The sequence below is a fragment of the Saccopteryx leptura genome, chromosome 1, assembly GCF_036850995.1.
Source record: "Saccopteryx leptura isolate mSacLep1 chromosome 1, mSacLep1_pri_phased_curated, whole genome shotgun sequence".
Lineage (NCBI taxonomy): Eukaryota > Metazoa > Chordata > Mammalia > Chiroptera > Emballonuridae > Saccopteryx > Saccopteryx leptura.
The window spans coordinates 55,868,210-55,889,461 of NC_089503.1; the positions used below are offsets into that span (position 1 = coordinate 55,868,210).

At 37.1% G+C, this 21,252-nt stretch overlaps 2 protein-coding genes across 2 annotated transcripts; one reads left to right on the forward strand and one right to left on the reverse strand.

The window, feature by feature from the left end:
• The first annotated feature begins 1,099 nt into the window (after nucleotides 1–1,099).
• Nucleotides 1,100–2,035, forward strand: LOC136388847 (olfactory receptor 51A7-like). The gene has a single exon (XM_066360656.1). The coding sequence runs from the start codon at nucleotides 1,100–1,102 to the stop codon at nucleotides 2,033–2,035; it is 936 nt and encodes a 311-aa protein (XP_066216753.1).
• A 6,575-nt stretch (nucleotides 2,036–8,610) lies between these two features.
• Nucleotides 8,611–9,588, reverse strand: OR51T1 (olfactory receptor family 51 subfamily T member 1). The gene has a single exon (XM_066360657.1). The coding sequence runs from the start codon at nucleotides 9,586–9,588 to the stop codon at nucleotides 8,611–8,613; it is 978 nt and encodes a 325-aa protein (XP_066216754.1).
• Nucleotides 9,589–21,252: the final 11,664 nt, after the last annotated feature.

The following is a 21,252-nucleotide window of genomic DNA, read 5'->3' on the forward strand; positions in this document are numbered from 1 at the left end:
GAGGATGAACTAATTGAAAAGCTGTGTTTCTGATTCTTAATACTGTTGCCAAGAGTCTGCTAACAAAGCTGAGCCTCTCACTTAAACTCTCACTTTCTTTAGGCAAAAGATATACTTTTTGTATCATAGAACCTCATTGTCTATGATGAACTTCATTCCATAAAGAGAAACCTCTAAATGTTCACAGTTAACTCATTTGACTACGGACGAAAAAAAAAAAAAAAAAAAGGTCTAAAGTTATAAAACATCTATTTTATAGTGTCAGAAAAAAATAGATTCAAATTCAATCTCCTTCATCACCAACAATCCAGATGACTAAACTACTTAATGATAGTCTATATTGGACTGTAGAGAAAGTCCAAGGATCTCTTCTATCCTCCCAAGGATGGAGAGCGCTGGTATGGATTAGTCAATTTTAAGGTCACTCTGCTTCCATACAAAAACATGGGATTTTTCACTGTACTGTGAGAGAGGGTTGACAGTCAAGCTCACATGACCTGTTTTCTGTCTTTTCTTTGTACTGCTTCCTGTGGGGAATTGGGCAAAATCACCTTTAGAAGCTTCAGTCCTGGACTGGAAATTGTTTGTAGCAAAAAACAAAACAAAACAAAACAAAAAACCTCTAAAAATGGAAAAAAGCATTTATTATTGGCTCTCTTAAAATCTAATTCTTGCATTTTTTTTTTTTTTTATAAAAAAAAAACATTTTAGGCTTACTCTGGACCAAGCAAAAAGAGTTACCCTGTAGTTTAAACTGGCTATAAAAACTTTTTCACTGGATTGGGAATAGGGGAGGGCAAAGTAAAAGTAAAAGGGGGTTATTTGCAGGTCACTGCTCCTTACGTGGGTATTTTATTCTCAGGACCTCGCAGAAAAGTGTGATTTATCAAGACAGTACTTACATTTTTGGCTGTCTTTGTTAATTAACATGATCTCTATTATTAATTATTTGTTTAGAAGAAATATTTCATTCTTTTATTCTCTAATATGAGAAATCTCTCAAAATGGTATTTTCTTTGTTTATGTCTCAGACAAAAATGCTGAAAGGAGGATGATGAGTATAATAGACTTGTGTTGAAAGAGTCCTTTCAGATCTGTCATGAACACTCTCAATTTCTCTAACACTGAGATCACCACCTTCTCCCTGGTTGGAATCCCAGGACTGGAGCATGTTTATGTATGGATCTCTATTCCCATCTGCCTCATGTATCTGGTGGCCATCCTTGGCAATTGTGTCATCCTCTTTGTGATCAAGACGGAACCCTCACTCCATGTACCCATGTACTATTTCCTTTTCATGTTAGCAATCTCTGACCTGGGCCTGTCCCTCACATCCCTTCCCACCATGCTGACAACCTTTGTTTTCAATGCTACTGAGATTTCCCCAAATGCCTGCTTTGCTCAAGAATTCTTTGTCCATGAATTCGCAGATATGGAGTCCTCAGTGCTCATGGTTATGTCTTTTGACCGCTTTTTGGCCATACGCAACCCTCTGAGATACAGCTCTGTCCTCACCAATGCCAGAGTTGTAAAGCTGTGCATGGTGCTTTTCATTAAAAGCATGCTCTTAATGCTCCCATTTCCTTTCACTCTCAAAAGCTTGACATATTGTAAAAAAAGCCTGCTTTCTCACTCCTATTGTCTCCATCAGGATGTCATGAACCTGGCCTGCTCTGACAACACAGTTGACTTTTTCTATGGTTTTTTTGTTGCCTTCTGTATGATGTCAGACAGTGTGTTCATTGCTGTGTCCTACATATTCATCCTGAAGACCGTGATGGGAATTGGATCCCATAAGGAACGGCTCAAGGCCCTCAACACCTGTGTCTCCCACATCTGTGCCGTGCTCATCTTCTACGTGCCCATCACTGCTTTGGCCTTAATGCACCGTTTTGGCAAGCACAAGTCTCCAAGTGTCACGATCCTCACTGCTGACATTTTCTTGCTAGTGCCACCTCTGATGAACCCCATTGTATACTGTCTGAAGACAAGGCAAATTCGTGAGAAGATTCTGGGGAAATTAGGTCTAAAATAAAGGTATGGGAGCCTGACAAGACAGTGGTGCAGTGGGTAGAGCATCAGCCTGGGATTCTGAGGACCCAGGTTTGAAACCTTGAGGTCACCAGCTTGAATGTGGGCTCATCTGACTTGAGCATGGAGTCACTAGCTTGAGCATGGAATACTAGACATGACCCTATGGTCACTGGCTTGAGCCCAAAGGGGGTTTGAAGCCCAAGGTCACTGGCTTAAGCAAGGGGTCACTTGCTCTGCTGGAGCCTCCCAGTCAAGGCATAAATGAGAACCAATCAATGAACAATGAAGGTGCCACAGTCAAGAATTGATGCTCCTCATCTCTCTCCCTTTCTTTCTGCCTGTCCCTGTACCTCTTTCTCTCTCTCTCTCTCTCTCTCTCTCTCTGTCTCTCTCTCATTAAAATAAATAAAATAAATGGATAAAATAAAATAAGATAAATGTTTGAGAAAAAGTGAAGTAGATCCAGCCAGGAACAGAAAATAAAATAATACCTTTCTAAATAAATATTACAGATAATTCATTCTTATGTTTTTTAATCATACTTACAGTCAGTTCAACATATAGACTGGGCACTGAGGTCTGTGAACTTGGAACTGAAACAAGTACAGACAGGTGTGTTTGCAATATTATTAAAATCATGAATCAGTACACTGATGTGAAAGTTTAGTTGCACTGTGTATAGCATAATAATAAAATATACAAGGAAGTAAAGATTTGCCCCCTGATAGAGAATGAATATTAAAGGAGCTAGAAGGTAAAAGATGTTACCCCAATCAATTTACTGATTTTCTTTCAGGCAGCCTTTGGACATGCTGTATTTGTTGAGGAGTCTTCAGTCAATTTAATGAAAATTCTTGATCTCTCGTTCAAGTGGAAGAATTCTGTTGTTAATTATGAGTTGATTTGAGATTTTTCTCCCTTTGCTCTTTCCTTAATAATCAAAAACGAATGACCAATGATTCTCTTTAATTTATAATTCTCTTAGCTTTGAGTTATGAGAATAAACTCTCTTTAAGACAGACCTTTTTTTTTTTTTACAGTAGGGTTCCAAAAAGTTATAGTTATTAAAAAGAGAACAGAGGGACTATTTCACTACAGGAGAGAAATAGGAAAGCTAATAGCATAGAAAATTTTAAAGCATTGATGTTATCAATTACTCTAAAATACATATTCTAAAATAATGGCTCTCATTTCTGTTTAGGTACTTGGTTTTGAATTAAGATATTTACAATTACACTAAACAAGCTGGAAATCATTTTAAGCTAGCAGAAAATATGACCATATATTAAGTGATATTAAATCATATTCATGCATATATGTTCCATTTTAAAAAGATAAATAGCAAACTAAAAATGATTGGCTATCTCAAATTATTTTCTATAACATTCATTTGTTTCTTTTCCATCTGTTATTTGTAAGTACTTTGTAGAGACAAAGGTATAAAACATAAAATTTAGAATAAGTCAACTAACCTGTAAAAATTTTGTACTGTTAATGGGGAGAAAACTATGGATAATAAATTTAAAGCTTTGCCCTGGCCAGTTAACTCAGTTGGTTAAGAGCATTGTCCCAAACCAACAAGTTTGAGGATTCCATCCTTGGTCAGTGCACACATGGAAAGCAACCAATAAATGCATGACAGAATGGAACAAAAAATGAATGCTTCTCTTCCCCCTCTCCTCTCTCTCCTTTCCTCTCTCTGTCTTTCTAGAAATCAATCAATAAATTTAAACAAAAATTAAGCCCTGACCAGTGTTGGTATTCAAATAATTTAACAAACAATTCTCTGTCCTAATGACCATTTTCAGTATAAAAAGACCATATACCAAAAGGTAGTTTATTATTTCATGCATTTAATACTTAAATAAGACCAATAAAAGAGGTACACAAAACTAGATTATGTTATCAGTTTTAAAATATTAATGAAAAAATATTAAATAATACCTGACAAAAAACAATAAACCTGTTAAAGATATTTCCATATTGCTTCTTGATTAGCATCCTCTGCAATTTTTTTCACATACGGACTGAATGAACATTACTACAGGCGCAATATTACTGTTGCACAGATGAACATTAAAAAAGAGGAAGGAATATAAATTTGTGATTTCCACATTGTGTTGTTGCCCAGGCACCCACCTTAGGGAGAACCCTGATTACAAGTGCCATTTTAACAACAGGTTTGCCTAACTCAACAAAAAATTAGGTATCAGTTCTTCCAAACTGGCACAAACTAGCTGAATCCCACCACTTGCCCTGGCCTAATAGCTTGGTTGGGTGAAGCATTGTCCCAGAGCGCGGAGGTTGCCGGTTCGATTCCCTGGTCAGGGTACATACATGGGCAGTTCAATGTTCCTGTCTCTTTCTCTCTGCTTCTTTAAAAAACAACAACAAAAAAAACCAACCAAAGTTTTACTGCCTGAGGTGAAATCACAAATAATTAATATTATTTATGTTTTAAAGAATTATTTTGAAGAAGTTTTCTGATGAATAAATATTATTATATGTTTTGTGTCCCCTGGTAAGTTCAACTGATTTCTTATTGTTCAATAGCTGACCCTGTCTAAACTCACAGCCTAATCCAGGAAAGGAAGGACAACTTTTTGTGCCTCTTCCCAGGTTGTTTTCAATTATGCTGTAATCATTAGTTTACATGTCTGTCTCTCTTGCTCGCATTCTGTTTTCTCAAAAAAACTCTACACATCAAATTTGTTGGCATATCTCCAGTACTTTTACAGTGTATATAAATGACACACTTCTCAACTTATGTAGGGGAAAGAAAGCCAATCATAGCAGCAACAAAATAAAAGGCCTTTGATGATCCAGAATATGATGATAAATTACAAGCGCTCAGAAAATCTAGAATGATAGAAAACTTATTACGAAAATAAGTAAGGAGTAACTATAAATTTTAAGTCAAAACAGCTTCTCTGAAAAATATTTTATGTCTTGTGTAAGCACAAGGAAAAGTGAGTAGGTCATCATGAAAATAACATGAAAGAATACTTAGCCTTCTTTTGGTTTTTGCCCTTGACTCAGAAATCCAAATCTACCAGCCAGAAACAGGCCAAGGCATAAGATGTCAATAAATGGTTATTTCTGGATCAGAATAGTGAATAGGCTAAAATTTATTTATTTTTCTTAATTATAATAAAGGTTTAATGCATTTTTAATTATACTTCCAGTAATATTTCTTGAGAATTTCCCAAAATAATTCTAAAACTAGATTTACAAGTGTAAACTAGAGAATATAAGATAAATAATAGAAAGTATAATAAAATTTTATATGATAGTGACATTTTTAAACAGTATAAAATTGTGAGTAGTTTGTCTAACAAATTAATTTTAAAAAAAACACAAAGAGATAGAATAAACACACTGCAATATACCGTACATTGTATGAAAATAGCCTGCTCAGGTGGTGGCGCTGTGGATAAAGCATTGGCCTGTGACGCAGACGACCCAGGTTCAAAAACCAAGGTCGTCGGCTTGAGCATGGGGTTGCTGGCTTGAGCAAGAGGTCACTCAGTCTACTGAAGCCCCCCCCCCCATCAAGGCACATATGAGAAAGCAATCAATGAACAACTAAGATGCCACAGTGAAGAATTGATGCTTCTCATCTCCCTCTCTGTCTGTCCCTATCTGCCCCTCTCTCTGTCTCTCTCCTCCACTCCAATAAAGAAAGAAAATAATATATAGTTAAGGAATATCAGAACACTACTGAAAATAGTAGAAAAAATTACAACCTATTTTTAAAAACAATATTTGTGTGTTATTGCTTATTCACACACACACAAAAATAAACTAAAATATGTAAATTAAAAATTAAATATAAAAACTAATTTTGAAATTTACTTAAACATAAATAAATAAATAAAGTAATCTCTGGGAACAATTTTCTAAGAAAATGACAAAAATAGAAAGACAAGAATAAAGTGTTAAGTATTTTTTATTGAAAAGCGATTAGTTATATAAACAACATTTAAATAACTATAATTTAGAAGATAATAACATAGGATATATACTCAGTGCTTAGCAGATACCAGATATTGAGCTACAAATTAGCCTGAGAACGGAGGCTGGAAGGCTGGGTGAAAAAAGATGAAGAGATTGAGCAAAGAAAAAGAAAACTTATAAACACAGACCACAATGTGGAAGTTACAGGAGGGAAAGAGGTGGGGAGAGGTAGAGGGGATGGGGTTGTAATAGATGGTGATGAAAGGAAACTTAACTTGGGGTCATGAACACACAATGCAGTATATAGATGGTGTATTATAGAGTTGTGCACCTGAAATTGTATAATTTTATTAACCAATGTCACCTCCCCAAAATTCAATATATATTTTTAAAATTTACATGTATTAACTCCATTAACTTTTGCAAGAATATGGGAAGTTAGATCTCATTACATCCCTCTGTTTTGTGGATTAATAAAATAAGCTTATGAAAAGTTAAGCAACATTTCCAAGGACAAAAATAAAAAGTGTTAGGATCTTGAATTTAAACCTATGTAGTAGGTTTCTAGAGTTTACAACCTCATTCACTTCACTAAATGAACTGTCATTTTGCCTCCTTCAAAATTTAATAATTCACATTCTTGAAATCTGAGAACAGAATCAGAGATATAATCAAATATGTATTTATAAGAATATATGTCAAGGGTTATTTCTTATGATAAAAATACCATAAACTATTGAAATTTTAAATAATAAGAAATGATAACATAAGCCATGATACATAAATTATATTAAATATTATCCACCTAGGCAACACAGCATCAACCACTAAGTGATATTTAATAAGCACGGCATTAGCTGTTAAGGATTAAATGAAACATAAAACATCAGCCTACTATCAAGGAGCTAACAGTCTAGTAGTAAAGTAAAAAGTAAACAAATAAATTCACCAAGTAAAGTATGGTAAGTATAAGCACATGTAGGAAAAAAAAAGCACAAATAAAAGAATGACAACTTGCCAATTTTAGTGGAGAATCAAAAGAAAACTTCCTAGAGGAAGTAAAATCTGATATAAAATATGATTTAACAAAAAAAATCAAACAAATAAAGAAGATATTCTAGTTTATAATATATTGGTGTACTAGAAAAGATTAGGTTATATATCATATCATCTCTCAATAGTAAGATTATGAATAATTATTATCTTTTTAACACTTTTCTCAGTGTCTCAATATATTCACAAAATTTTAATAATATATAATATATATAGTTATATATGTATATATGTGCCATTTACAATAAGAACAACTTCCAAATATATCAAAAACATTCCTTGAAATATAACAAAGAAAAAAATCATGTTGTATTAGCAATTACAACAGAAAATGTTTTTGTATTGAACAGGTGAGTTGCATTTTGAGTCAGATGTGAAAAGGATATTTAGAGTAATAAAAGATTAACATGTACATTGCAGACTGCATTATACATTGACCATCACAAAACCGGTAAAATGACTGCACTTTTCTATAATTTTTTATCTGAAACCCTTGGAATTTATAATTTCTCAAACTTCAAAAAGACACTACCTAACCTTTGAGGCACTACCCTGCATTAAAGCACAGCTACATTTCTAAAGTGAAATGTTTGACTATTTACTCAATATTGAATAAATAATGACCATAAATATATACATATCTGTTCATGTTACTCTTTGCTGACAATAAGTTTTGTCACCAAACTTATGAAAAAATAATTTTTAGGTGTTTTTCCAGATGTTTTAAAACTTATGAATTCTGAATAGTTGTGGATCTAAAAAATAACCAAAAACTTTGAGAAAGGTCTTCCAAAGAACCAATTAAAGAGCCATTGATATTAGTAAGAACTAATGAGGAAAGTTTGTTTGGTTAGATTAGGGTGTGGTATGGGATTTCTACTCTGCACCGGTTGATTGCAGGGTCAGAATCTCCATGGTTGTGGGATGCTCTCTTCCTTCCTGTTTCCTACTTTATCTCCACTGGCCTTTCTTAGCTGCTGGGCAGGCCCTTTCCTTCTCTAACTCAGCAATGTCTAAGATAGAAGTCATGGGCTCTTCTAGAGGTTACTAAGAACTGAAATGAATGTGTCAGAATTTCCTAGAGTTTTAAATCACAAATTTCTATGTATATACTTTTGCACACAAAAGTAACTTCTTCATTTACCAGGTCAAGATAAAAATCTTTATTGTATCTAGGAAATTAGACCATAGAAATAAATGATTTTGTTCAACTGAAAGCAAAAGTAAAATTATTGTCATTTATTTTTGGCCTAAGAATTACTGTTTTTAGGCAGATAATTAAGTTGTCCAGATGAAACAATATGCTCTTAGTGTGCTTTTCACATATATAGGAGTCCATGGAATTGATTTGAATGTTGGAATAACATACATAATTAATTTGGTTTTGAATTGTAGTGGTTTTTGAAAACTTTTTGATGAGTTTAGGAGAAAATTATTCTCTTCTTCCTGCTCTTATAATTTAATTGAAACTGCCTCGGTAACCAGAATGCCTGAGAATGAGATGAACCCAAATACCTTTCCTTCTTAAATCTAATTTATGTTACTGGCAATTTCTCCCCTTTGCTACTACCCATCTCTCAGACTCCTCACATGGGGGCTCCACAGACTTTTAGATTGGAGCAGCTGAAGCATAGCCTGGCGAATGGTCTTGGTCTTCCAGCTGTAAATTATAGGGTTCAGTACAGGTGGCAAGAGCAAATAAATATTGGCTAAAATGCTACAGACCACCGGAGAGGTGGAGTTGAGGAGGCGATGTACAATGGAAAGGCTGATCATTGGTACATAGAAAACAGTGACAGCACAGAGGTGACAGACACAAGTACTGAGAGCTTTTTGTTGCTTCTTAGGAGTCACAGCGCTCAACACAGTGTGCAGAATCATGGCATAGGAGAAGAGAATGAACAGTAAGTCAGTGCCACTCAGGTAGAGCAGAAAAAACATGCCCAAAAAGCTGCTGATCCAAGGGTTGGAATATGAGTATTTGATCACATCTGGATGGTAGCAAAATGGGTGGGAAAGCTCCTGGCCTCCACGGAAAGAAACACTCTTCGAGGCTAGACTCATGAAAAATACAAAAATTACTTGTCGTAGGCAGATGACCAGTCCAATCACCATGATCATAAAGTCTGTGAGGACAGTGACATACTTCAGAGGGTTACAGATGGCCATGAAGCGGTCAAAGGCCATGGCTACCAGCACTGAAGACTCCAGGAAAGAGAAGGCATGTAAAAAGCTCATTTGAATAACGCAAGCTTTAAAGCTGATCTCCCGGGCATGAAACCAGAGAACCCCAAGTACAGTTGGAAGCGTTGAGATGGTCAGACATAGATCAACAACTGACAGCATGGAGAGGAAATAGTACATGGGCTTGTGGAGACGCTGCTCAACAATAGTGACAAGCAGGATCATGCTGTTTCCCAAGAAGGCAATGGTGTAGAGACAGCAGACAGGGATAGAGACCCAGACATGAGCTGTTTCCAGCCCAGGAAATGCAGTTAGGAGAAAGTTTGAGGAGAAGGATGTGGTGTTATTTAAAATTACCATGGTGAGTTAAGGGCGCACCCTGAAAAGAGACAAAAATGAGAGAATTTGTCATATTGGTCCTTTATTAAAACTCTGACTTTTCATAAACTCTTCCTAAATTACACAGTTGTTTCTCTGCATTCAAAATCCCAAATCTAACTATGGTGCCTCTCACAATATCCCATAATATCTTGAATTATTCTTGTCAGAACCTAACCTCATTTTTACTCCTCTGCTCTTTCCCAATTATAATCATCAATCTCTCTAGGCAGATTCTTACCTAACCACAGCCCAGATAAGCCCTGACCTGAAATAGAAAATCCTTATAGATTTATATCACACACACACACACACACACGCACACACACCAACAAAACAGCAACAATGACAACCAATAGGTCTTTGCATTAACTTTCCAAATTATGTAAGTTGCTCAGAAACGATGGAAAAATACATAAAAGCAACTGGGCACCTAGGATAGCAAATTCCATAATGTTGCTGGAAGCTGTTCTAAGATATTGTAGCCAGAGATATTCTTGTACCTGAATCTTTGGCTACCTTCTCCTAGTAGATGCTACTAAAAGTATCCTTTTATATCAAGGATTCTTTATTCCTTTTCCTATAATTTATCCTGTGCTCACTTGTGCTCTAATTCTCTCTCTACTTTTCCAGATCTACTGAAATAATGTTTCCTGTTATTCTTTTCTCTGTCTTACACCTCAGGGTACTAGTTTCTACTCCTTCCCATGGATATTTACCATGTGACTTTAAGCCAACCCAAGATGAATTGACTGCCCTATGAATCCCGTGAAAAATTTCAAACAGTGCTCTGGAATACATGACTTGAGGCATCCAAATCTAAGCACAAAAGTAAGCCTAAGTGAAACACCTTATGAGAGGTATGGGAGCAACATGTGATGGATGACTTTGTAAAAAGCATGAATAGGATAGAAGGACTAATAACTAAAAGAGAATCATCTGGGAACAAGTAGACATTGCAAATATCAGGTGAAATTACAATTTGAAATGTCAAGTAGTTCATTGAGTGAAAAAGTCCACCAAATGGTAGTTGCAAAGAAAATAGAGATGATGTCAAAAAGGAGGAAGAATCTATAATCTATATTTAAGATGACCATTGCAATTCTATTCAGGACTTATTCACTGAGTGTTGGTGTCATCACTGCTGAATATTAAACTTTTACTTAATACATTTAGTCATTGACAGAGAGCTAACAAGAACTGATATACCTAGCCCAGTTGTTATGCCAATATAGTCGGCCATAGTATTCTTATTTTTCAGTAGTCTAAGCTTTCTACCTTTGTGTCTAAGTAGATACAAGGAATTTGTATCAGAATAGATATAAGAAATTTGCTAGTACCAAACCCTGCCAGTTGTTATATAAAAACAAATATGAGGGATTGGTAGTAATTTTCTCCCCCTTCTCAGTCTACTAAATATAGTAATAGAAGTAACCACTTGTTACTCTGAAGGGGAAAAAGAAACTAATTGCTCTGTGTGCTATAATATTTAATATTATTATATTATATATGGTTGAAAAATAACACTCAGAATTAGAAAATCTAGTGCTAAATGAAGTCTGGTTTAGACATGCTAAATTAAATCAACCACTCTGAATGACTATTTTAATGTCAATTACTTTGTGGATTGCCAGGGAAACAGAAATAAGTAAACAATAGTTTCTATATTCTAAACTCTCTCAACACTGGGGAATGTATCAATATAACATGAAAAGCCAAGAAAAATATTAATAAAAGGCAATTACTACATGGGAAAATGAGGCCAGACTAGCCAAACTAGAAAACTGAAAGCTGTTAAGATTTTTCTTTCATTTTTCTTCTTCTCAATCTGATAATTACAGATATTAAAAGTGAATTTTCTTCTCTGTGATAACAATTCAGGAATCTCTCTGCAATGCAAAATCACTCAGTCTATTCATTCTTCTCCAATAGTACTTTATATATGCTTTTATACCACTAAAATCCTATTGCCTGATCACATTTTCTTCTCTCTCTAAAATGCTGGCTTCCAGAGAACATAAAATATATGTGTTAATTTTTATGTTTTCTCCCAAGACAAGCACAGTTATTAGTACATGATAGAAACTCTAATAATGTAATTTATATTAAATGTATTGATGGATGGATAAATGATAGATGATACAGGGATGGATAAATATAGATTGAGCCTGGAAGTTGTGAGGGGAAGATGAGCCAGAGGAAAAGCATTTCCGCAGACATCAGGGAACATAGGAGTGTAGTAGTCTTTTCATTGACTGGGAGAAAAATAGGATAGAGTAAGAGGAAAGGAAAAGAATTAAGATACTGTGTATATGTCAACATTGATAGCCATCTGATATATAATTTTATGTATCCCCCCAAAAAAATAATATAAATGTCTTTCACCTATTTTAAAGAAAGAACCCTGCAAGATAAAATGATTTTAAAGGTAAAATAGTTAGATACAGATTCAAAATTCTAAACCAGACTTACTAACTCCAAAGTTTTCTTTTTTTATATTAACCCATAGACCATTTAGAGAAGTCAGGCTTATGAAATAAGTTGAACTGTTGGACAGTATAATTTTCTTCTTTTAAAATACAAGAATTGCTTATATTCTGTTTTATTTCTATATGATTTGGAGGAGGAATAGACAGATAAGTAAAAGAGATAAAAGTGTCCTCACAACTTATTTAAAAAGAATATTTGTGGAGATAGTTCATGTGTGCTTAAAAGAATATGAGTGTCCTCATATGTTTGTATTGTGTATGTCTCTATGTGCTAGCACATGTAGAAAGGAGTTTTGGAATGGAAAAGTAATAGATAAAGCTGACAATTGCTATTTTCTGTTCTTTGAATTGTATCTCATACAGGACAAGAAGATGACAATGGTTGATGTAAGGGTTGGGAAGAGAAGAGACAATGGCTCATTTTGCTGGTGGAGAACTTGTTTCCTATGGAATGCAAACATGTGGACAAGAGAAGGAATGGAGGGCCTTTTCTCCTAACCTGGTGAGCTCAAACATTCTAGAGCCAGCTGTAGGACAAAATTTGTGCTTCAGTTCATCAAGGTTTTCTCTGCATTGCTCACTAACCAGAAGAATAAGCCAGATTTTCTCTTTTGAGTTCTCCCTCTGACTGACCAAGGGAAAAGTAACATCTTCTAATTTGTATACAGAAGGCTAGATTAAATGAGGATATAATCCACCCAAATCAATAGCTTAATGACCCAAGGGGCAACATTCCAGCTTTCTGGCATCAATAATGGTATAGACTTATCTTCTTAATTTACAGATTTCCATCTCTGTTTATTTCTCAACACTGAAATCTATTTTTTCCACAATCTGGAAACTGCACTGACAGCTCCAGGCCATGTTAACCTGAAACTTACTCTTTGCTTCTAAATATCTGTACCACCTCATGTCTGTACCTTTCATTTGACTCAATAATGAGGCATGGCTGATATTGGTAACTTTTATATATAGGTATCATCTCCTTTATCTGCCTAACATGTGAGTCCCTTAAAAGTTTAGGCATGCCTATTTTACCTCTCTCCATGTGAGCTACTAGAGTAGGATCTGGAATAAAGAGAGCTTTCATTAATAATGTTGGCTGATTGCTAAATAATCTTGACCGCAGACAGAGAGTTCTGGGTCCCATTTCTTTTCTTTTTATTCTTTTTGTTCCTTCATATCTTCTATACCCTCATCTCAATTTCTCCAAGACTCCTTTACTTTCTTTTATTTCTTCATCCTATTTTACTCATAGTTTCCATCATTTACTTTATCATATACCCTCCTTCTCTCAGCATTCCTCATTCTTTAACACCTCCCCTCCCATCCCTTTCCACTTATGCACTCTTCTTACCTGCTCACATCAGTGGGAAACACCACCAACTTCATTCCCATCACAGAACAAGAAAGCTCCCAAGGGTGTAAGCTTTATAAGTAGCTTAGAAGAGTTGCCAGGCAACAGAGAGCTATTTTCATTAATGACTGAGTGTACTGGTTGTAGGAAAAGATACAGAAACCATATGAATATGTTCCTCTACAATAGCTCAGACATATCTCTCTGACATGGTTTAAACCTTGCTTGTGGGCCTAAACAAACACCATATGTCATGGGCTAAAAGCACAGCTCTGGCCCTAGAGGCTGACAGTAATGGGTACCTTCAAAAACTGCCTGCCTGAGTCAGATAAGTACAACCATTCTTCTTCATCTCGCCGTAGGCTGCCTATTCTCAGCCAAGAAGGCTCCCTGAATGTCAGAGAGAAATCAGGAGAGTACAAAGAAAGTCATCCTTGTTTTTTGTTTGTTTGTTTGTTTAATTCAGTATGTACTCTTCCTAATAGTTCTCACTGATCCCTTAGTCATTCCTATGTCCCTCCTCTTACTCAGGTACCTCTCCTAAGAAGCCATCCTATTAACTGAGCCACATATGCAGGCCACCTCCCCTTCTAAACATAATTTAACTAGTATTTAATTTTGGAAGATTGTATGATTCTAGAAATTTTTCTGTTTCTCCCAGGTTGCCCAATATGTTGGTATATAGTTGTTCATAATATATGTATTCTTACAATCCTTTCAACTTCTGTGGTATCAGTGTCTACTTCTCTTTCATTTCTGATTTTATTTATTTGGGTCCTCTCTATTTTGGGTCTGGTTAAAAGTTTGTCAATCTTGTTTACCCTTTTAAAGAACCAGCTCTTGGTTTCATTGATTTTTTTAAATCATTTTTTTAGCCTCCATGTCACTTGTTTCAATTGTAATCTTTATTATTTCCTCCCTTGTACTTACTCTGGCTTTGTTTTTTGTTCTTTTTCTAGTACTGACAGGTGCAGGTATAGGGTTAGACTGTTTGAGATTATTCTTGCTTCTTGAGGAAGACATTATGAAAAGTAGTATGGAGTTTCCTCAAAAAATTAAAAATGGAACTAACTTTTGACCCAGAAATTCCACTTCTGTGAATATATCCAAAGAAACCTAAAACACTAATTTGAAAGAATATATGCGCCCCTATGTTCACTGCAGCATTATTTGCAATAGCCAAGAAAACAGCTCAAGTGTCCATCAGTAGATGAGTGGATAAAAAATCTTTGGTACATTTACACAATGGAATACTACTCAGCTCTAAAGAAGAAGGAAACCTTACCTTTTGAGACAGCATGGATGGACCTGGAGGGTATTATGCCAATGAAGTAAGCCAGTCAGAGGAAGACAAATACCATATGACCCCACTTATACATAGAATCTAATGAGCAAAATATTTTAACAAATAAAAAAAACCCAAAAGCATAGATACATAGAACAGACTGACAGCTGTTAGAGGGCAGGGAAGTTGAGGGGGCTTGGTGAAGAAAAGGTGAGGAGATTAAGCAAATATGTATATATTATACATAAGGGAAAGGATGAGGGTAGGTGGAAGAGGACAAAGGGGGAATAAATGGGAACAGAAAGAGACTTTACTTTTGGCGATGGGCACACAATGAATGCAGAGTGCATATAATGTTATGTTGATTAGTACACTTAAAACCTATATGGTTTTGTTAATCAATGTCACCCCAATAAATTTAATAAAAAATAAACTGGCATTTCATAAATTCATAATGCATACTAAAAATTGCACTATACCTTTTAAACATATCATTGCATTTATTTGTTATCAAATTATGAGTTAATTACTATTCTCCAAAATTTCTCAGTTAAAGAAATTAAAAATTCAGAGAGATTTTAAATAACTTCAATTACCTAAAAGTTAACAAATTACATAGCTAATATGTAAGCCCATGCTTGTCTTACTCCAAAGCTCTTTCTTAAGCTTTAACCAATAACTATCTTCTGTAGTCAACTGCTTTGCAATACATGGTTATCAATATGGACTGCTTGATTTCTCTTAGGTTTCATGTCTTTAACCCTGCCAGTAAGTCTGTTTCAGGGCTTTCAGCAAATGACTAATCACAAAGGAATATCTGATGTCACAAGCCAAAAAGTCCTGGCAAACTTCCATAAAAGACCCTCCTTGGTCCAGCAGCCAATGGGCTAATGCCCCACGACCCGTCTCACTCCCACTGCCAAAAGCCCTTAAAACCCAGTCCCAGGCTGTGCCTGGCACACGACTCCCCTTGCGAGTCAGCCCAGCAGGGTTTCTTTCTTCCTTTCAATAAAGCCTGCTACTCTGGTCTTTTCAGACTCCCATGGATTCCAACATTTGGTGCTGAAACCCGGGACAGGGTACTAACTGCCTGGACAATCCCTCTTTGCCATCCAAACTTACAACCAGGGAAGCAATGGGCAGCAGCAGCTTGTCCCGGGCTTACTCCCTGATTCTGTTTGGACGTGTAATTATAGGTTGATTGGCCAGCAATCTGTCCCTGTCCTGAACCCCTGCCAGATCAGAAAGGTAAGGAGTTTCTCCCTTCCCTCTCCTGGTTGGCTTTAATTTGACCCATAAGTCCCTAATCCATTGTCAGACAGCTTTCTCTGGTCAGCTTCATATTTTGAGGGGTTCACCATTTTTCTGTTCCAGGGACAGCACATTCCAAAAGTCTAAGCACCTAGCCAAATCCCTCCACATCCTATTTGAGCTCCTTCTTAGGTGGTGATAATCCCTAAGCAGGATGACTCTACATTCCCAGGAGAGCTTTCTCCTTTGAGATTGTGACTGGAGGCGGGGATGCCCTCTCTAGATCACTAATCTCCACATTGGGCTCTTCAGAGTCAAAGCCATCTGACCAAACCCCATTGCACTGTCTTCTACCCATTTTCTTTTGCTATACTGCCTGGCCACAATATAAACTAGACAACAACTTCCATTGGCCTGAAAACAGGACGTTTGATTACTATATCCTGCGAGGCCTTGACAACTTTTGCCACCGGACAGGGATGGCATCAGAAATTTCTTATGTGCAGGCTTTCTTTTACTTTCTCTTCTGTCCTTAATTTCTGTACTGCTTGTTCTACATGCAGGCCATTTTTGGCCAGAGAAACCTCACCTAAAACCTCCTCTCCTAATCTTTCCTTCTTCATGGACTCCCAACTCTCTCTCCCTCCTGCCTGACTCCTGAGGGCACCCCTCTCTCGGGACCCCTCTCTGGTCCCTCTGCAAATCTCTTCCACTTGAGTCTCTTCCCTTCAGAAAGCCCCCTCCCCTCCTCTTCTCTGAAACCTCTTTTTCATTAACCTGAAAATATCATTCTCTCTTTCTCCTCCCCTGCTGGAAAAAGAGAGAGCTATGCCCTTCTCCCCCTCGTCCTCTCCTCTCTCTTCAGAGCTCCAAATCTTTTTGACTCCTCTAACCATGTGGTGCCACCACTAGCACTTCAACCTCCTCCTTCTCCTGCATATTCTGACCCTCCTTCTTTTCATACACCTGTTCACACTGTCCATCCATCTGCTTTCTCTATTTCTCCCCTCTATGCTGACAACTCCCTGCCATCTTGAAAAGCTTCATAAAGCAGAGTTGTCTAATGAGCTGTGTGAGTGAGTAATCTGTTTTGTCTCTTTATTTGTCAGAAAATATCTCTAGTATAATTTTAATTGAAATAAGTAAAGCGCACTCATTTAAATTCCTTAATTCATAATGTGTATCTGAAGTCTTTGTTTAATGTGTAACTGTCTCTGTTTCTAAGGCCTTAAACCAATAATTACCCACCTCTTAAATCAAGGCTTACTCATCCCCATGGACTCTCCCTGCAATACCCCCACCCTTCCTGTTCAAAAACCTTCAGGGGCTTATCACCTCATACAAGCCTTACACCTAATCAATGAGATGGTAGTTCCCCTCCATCCAGTAGTCCCTAATCTCTACAAGTTACTGTCACACATTTCCTCAAACACCACTCACTTCATGGTCCTAGACCTCAAGGATGCCTTCTTTACCATTCCTCTACACCCTGACTCTTACTTTCTGTTTGCATTCACCTGGACTGATCCGGACACTAATGCAGCCCAGCAACTTACATGGACTGTCTTACCCCAGGGGATCAAAAACAGCCCACACCTGTTTGGACAGGCACTAACTCAGGATTGAGCAGCATGCAATCTCAAAACTAGTACTCTCTTACAATATGTAAATAACCTACTCCTCTACAGCCCCCCCCCTGCCTGCCTCAAGGAGACATACCACCACCCTTCTTAACTTCCTCACCATAAAGGGATATCACGTCTTCGCTACTAAGGCCCAACTTCACTTTTATTCCATAGTCTATCCAGGCATCGCCTTAACCCCACCACCTGAAGTCTCATCCTAAATCAAACTCAGACCCTCCGCAGTCTCCAACCACCTACCACCGCAAATCAAATCCTTTCTTTCCTTGGTCTAATAGGCTTTTTTAGACACTGGATTCCCAATTTTGTTCTCTTAGTCAAGCCCCTCAGTGAGATCTTCTGAGCATGGCTTTTAAGGTCTATAATGGCCAAGGAAGTAGCAGAAAAGGCAAATAAGGCCCAAAAGAGATCAGGAAATACCAGCTTTTGGCATATGCTCTTAAAGGCTCCAGTGCCCTAAAGGGCTTCAAAAGATTCCTTTAGGGCCCTGTTCCAGAGTGGAAAGAAAGGTCATTGACCTGAAGCCTGCGAGACTTCCCAACCCCACCAGTTCACATGTCTGTGCTGTGGAAAAGGGACACGAGAAAGTAAACTGCCCCCTTGCTCCATGGAGGGAGGGTTCAGTCTCTTCTAGCCCTGCTCCAGCTACCTGTGACCTGACCTTGCCCAGCATGCTGGGAATTGCCACTGAAGGCCCAAGGACATCGTACATGAGCCTAAAGTATTTCTTTCAAGTAGCAGATAAACTGATCTCATTTCTTGTAAACACAAAGGCCATCTACTATGCCTTGTCTGAATATTTGAGTTTTATCCCTCAAAGATCTCTACTGTAGGTATTGACAGTCTGATTTTGTTGCTTTAATGTATAATATCTCCTTTATTCTTCTTGTCTCAATGCCCCATGCCTATTGTAGGCTGGGACCTGCTGCTAATTCCAGCTAGAAGCAGTGGTCACTAGAACTTAAACTCTAGCTGCAAAGTGTAGAAATGTAACCACCTTTCCCTAGGTACTTGCAGGATTTACAGGTTACTCAGCAAACTGTTCAAAGACTATCCAAGAGGTGCTTCCAGCAGTACATCACCCAAGGACTGACTTTCACATGGACAGGTCCATACACCATGATCCTGAGAACTCCCACTGCTGCTAAGGGCAACTCTTTCCTCCAACCTGACCATCTGGAGCTCAGAAACAAAGAAACAAAACCGACCCCTTGTCCTTCTATTCTCTATTTACCTCTCAGCCTGCCTCACCCAATCAGGTGCTTTCTACTTGTGTGGGACCAACACCTGTATGTGTCTCCCTACAAATTGGACAGAAACCTGTACCCTAATCTATCTCACCCCAAATATCAACCTAATCCTACCCCATGAGGCTCTTTCAGTTCCTAGTACACTATCCATCAATCTAAGGACCAAACGAGCTATACAGGTAATTCCTCTTCTTGTTGTTTTAAAATTTTCTATAAAAATAGGTCTAGGGGCAGGGGTACTGGCCACTGCCCTGTCTTATTCCTACTCTCTCTCTCTTTCTCTCTGAAGTCCAGTGAATTCATAAAAAACAAACTGAGTCATGAAATCAGTGGTTTCGCACAAACTGGGTGTCTTGACTATTGCCTTTCATTGGTCCATTCACTCTCCTATTTATTTTTCTAACTTTTGGACTCTACCTCTTATGTTTGTTCACTAGTTTCTTACAGAACCACAGTCAGACCTTCACCAATCAGAAAATTGGAAAAATCTACCTCTAACCTTACACACCAACCCTGAAACCTGCCTTCATGAAACAAAAAATCTGGAACCCTATAAATACACTCCTACCCGACAAGAAGCCATCACTGCATCTCTCTACCCCCCCCCCCCCACTGAGAGTGATCCTTAGAGAGGCCAAAACCCCTCACCGCCCCTACTCAGCAGGAAGAAGTTACAGAAGATAATGACCTCCGTCCCTTTGCCCTTGAGGACTCTCTACGAACCACTCTTTCTTTTCTTTTTTTATATATCAAATAGTTGGGAATCTCAGGTTTCATCTCTTTAACCCTGCCAGTAAGTCTGTTTCAGGGCTTGCAGCAAATAACTAATCACAAAGGAATGTCTGATGTCACATGTTGAAAAGTCCTGGCAAACTTCTATAAAAAACCCTCCTTGGTCCAGCAGCCAATGGGCTAGTGCCCCATGACCTGTCTCACTCCCACTCCCAAAAGCCCTTAAAACCCAGTCTCAGGCTGTGCCTGGCGCACAATTCCCCTTGTGGGTCAGCCCAGCAAGGTTCCTTTCTTCCTTTCAATAAAGCCTGGGTCTTTTCAGACTCTCGTCTTTTTGGACTCTCATGGATTCCAACAATTTCCAACTGCATGCCCACATCTGGTTTGAGCCTCATTTGACCAGAATTCAGTTCTTTATAGTAAGCACTGAATAAATAATACTGACCATATCTAATGATATCTGACTTTTTATTCTCCTTAATATATTTTCCATCTATATTCTCAGTATAATTAGGCACACTGAGTAAAACTGCCTATCCTAGTAAGTATCTAGACAGACTAAGTAATTCTATAAAGTTACATAGTAAGTAGATTAATATATGTAAAAATACCACCACTTTTTACTGGTTCTCATCAGGAAAAAAATAGGAGCCTCTGAAAATTTTGAGTGAGACTTACTAATATTAAATGAGACAAAGAGGTCAGAAAGCATGCAGTCAATCTTGACAAAGTGCAATTTTCATTCATATTTTAACTCAAAAAATACCTATTGAGTGTCCTCCATATGTTCTGAACTACATTGAGTATTTGTGATAGACTAAAGTGAAATAAAAAAGGTCCTTGTTTTTATAAAGTGCATAGAACAGCAGGGAAGATACGCTACTAGGCAGTTATAGTACAGTGTGAGAAACTCTAAAATAATAAAAAGAATGTCAGAAAAGCTTTCTGGATGAAAGGAGGTTGAAACTGTTATCTAAAAGTATATAGAAAGGACTTTCCACTGAATGCACCATATTCTCATACTCTTCACATGCTATTTTCTTTTTAATATTTTTCTCTCTTGCTTCCAGTTCATTGAACATACACACCTTATTTTTATTAAAAATGTTTTAAAAACATATAAATAAACACAAAAGGCAAAATAAAATAAATATGCTATGCTCAAATTGAATACCAGCATGATTATAATGGAGCAAAAACAATCTGGAAATTTTTCTTGAAAAAAGTTGTGAAATGTAATACTACTTAGCAATCCAAAGAAATTAATTACCAATTCACAACAATATAGGCGAATTTCAAATGCATTATGCTAAAAAGCTGACATGAAAGACTACATACTTCATGGTTCCATGACACCCTGTACAAAAAAGAGTTATAGGCATGGAGAACACATAAGCTCTTCTCAAGGGTTATGGATAGAGGAGCTGACTACAAAGGAAAAACATGAGGAAATATGGGAAAGTAAGCTAATTTTTCAGTATCTTTGTGTCAGTGGTGGTTTTATGACTCATGTATTTGTCAAAGCTCATAGCACTAAATACCAAAAAAAGTAAATTTTATTGTATATGTGTTGAAAAACTTTTTTTTTTTTTTTGTATTTTTTTCTGAAGCTGGAAACGGGGAGAGACAGTCAGACAGA

What these genes read in the sequence shown, in the direction of transcription:
- OR51T1 (XM_066360657.1), bottom strand. Translation starts at nt 9,588, where the DNA reads ATGGTAATTTTAAATAACACCACATCCTTCTCCTCAAACTTTCTCCTA.
- LOC136388847 (XM_066360656.1), top strand. Translation starts at nt 1,100, where the DNA reads ATGAACACTCTCAATTTCTCTAACACTGAGATCACCACCTTCTCCCTG.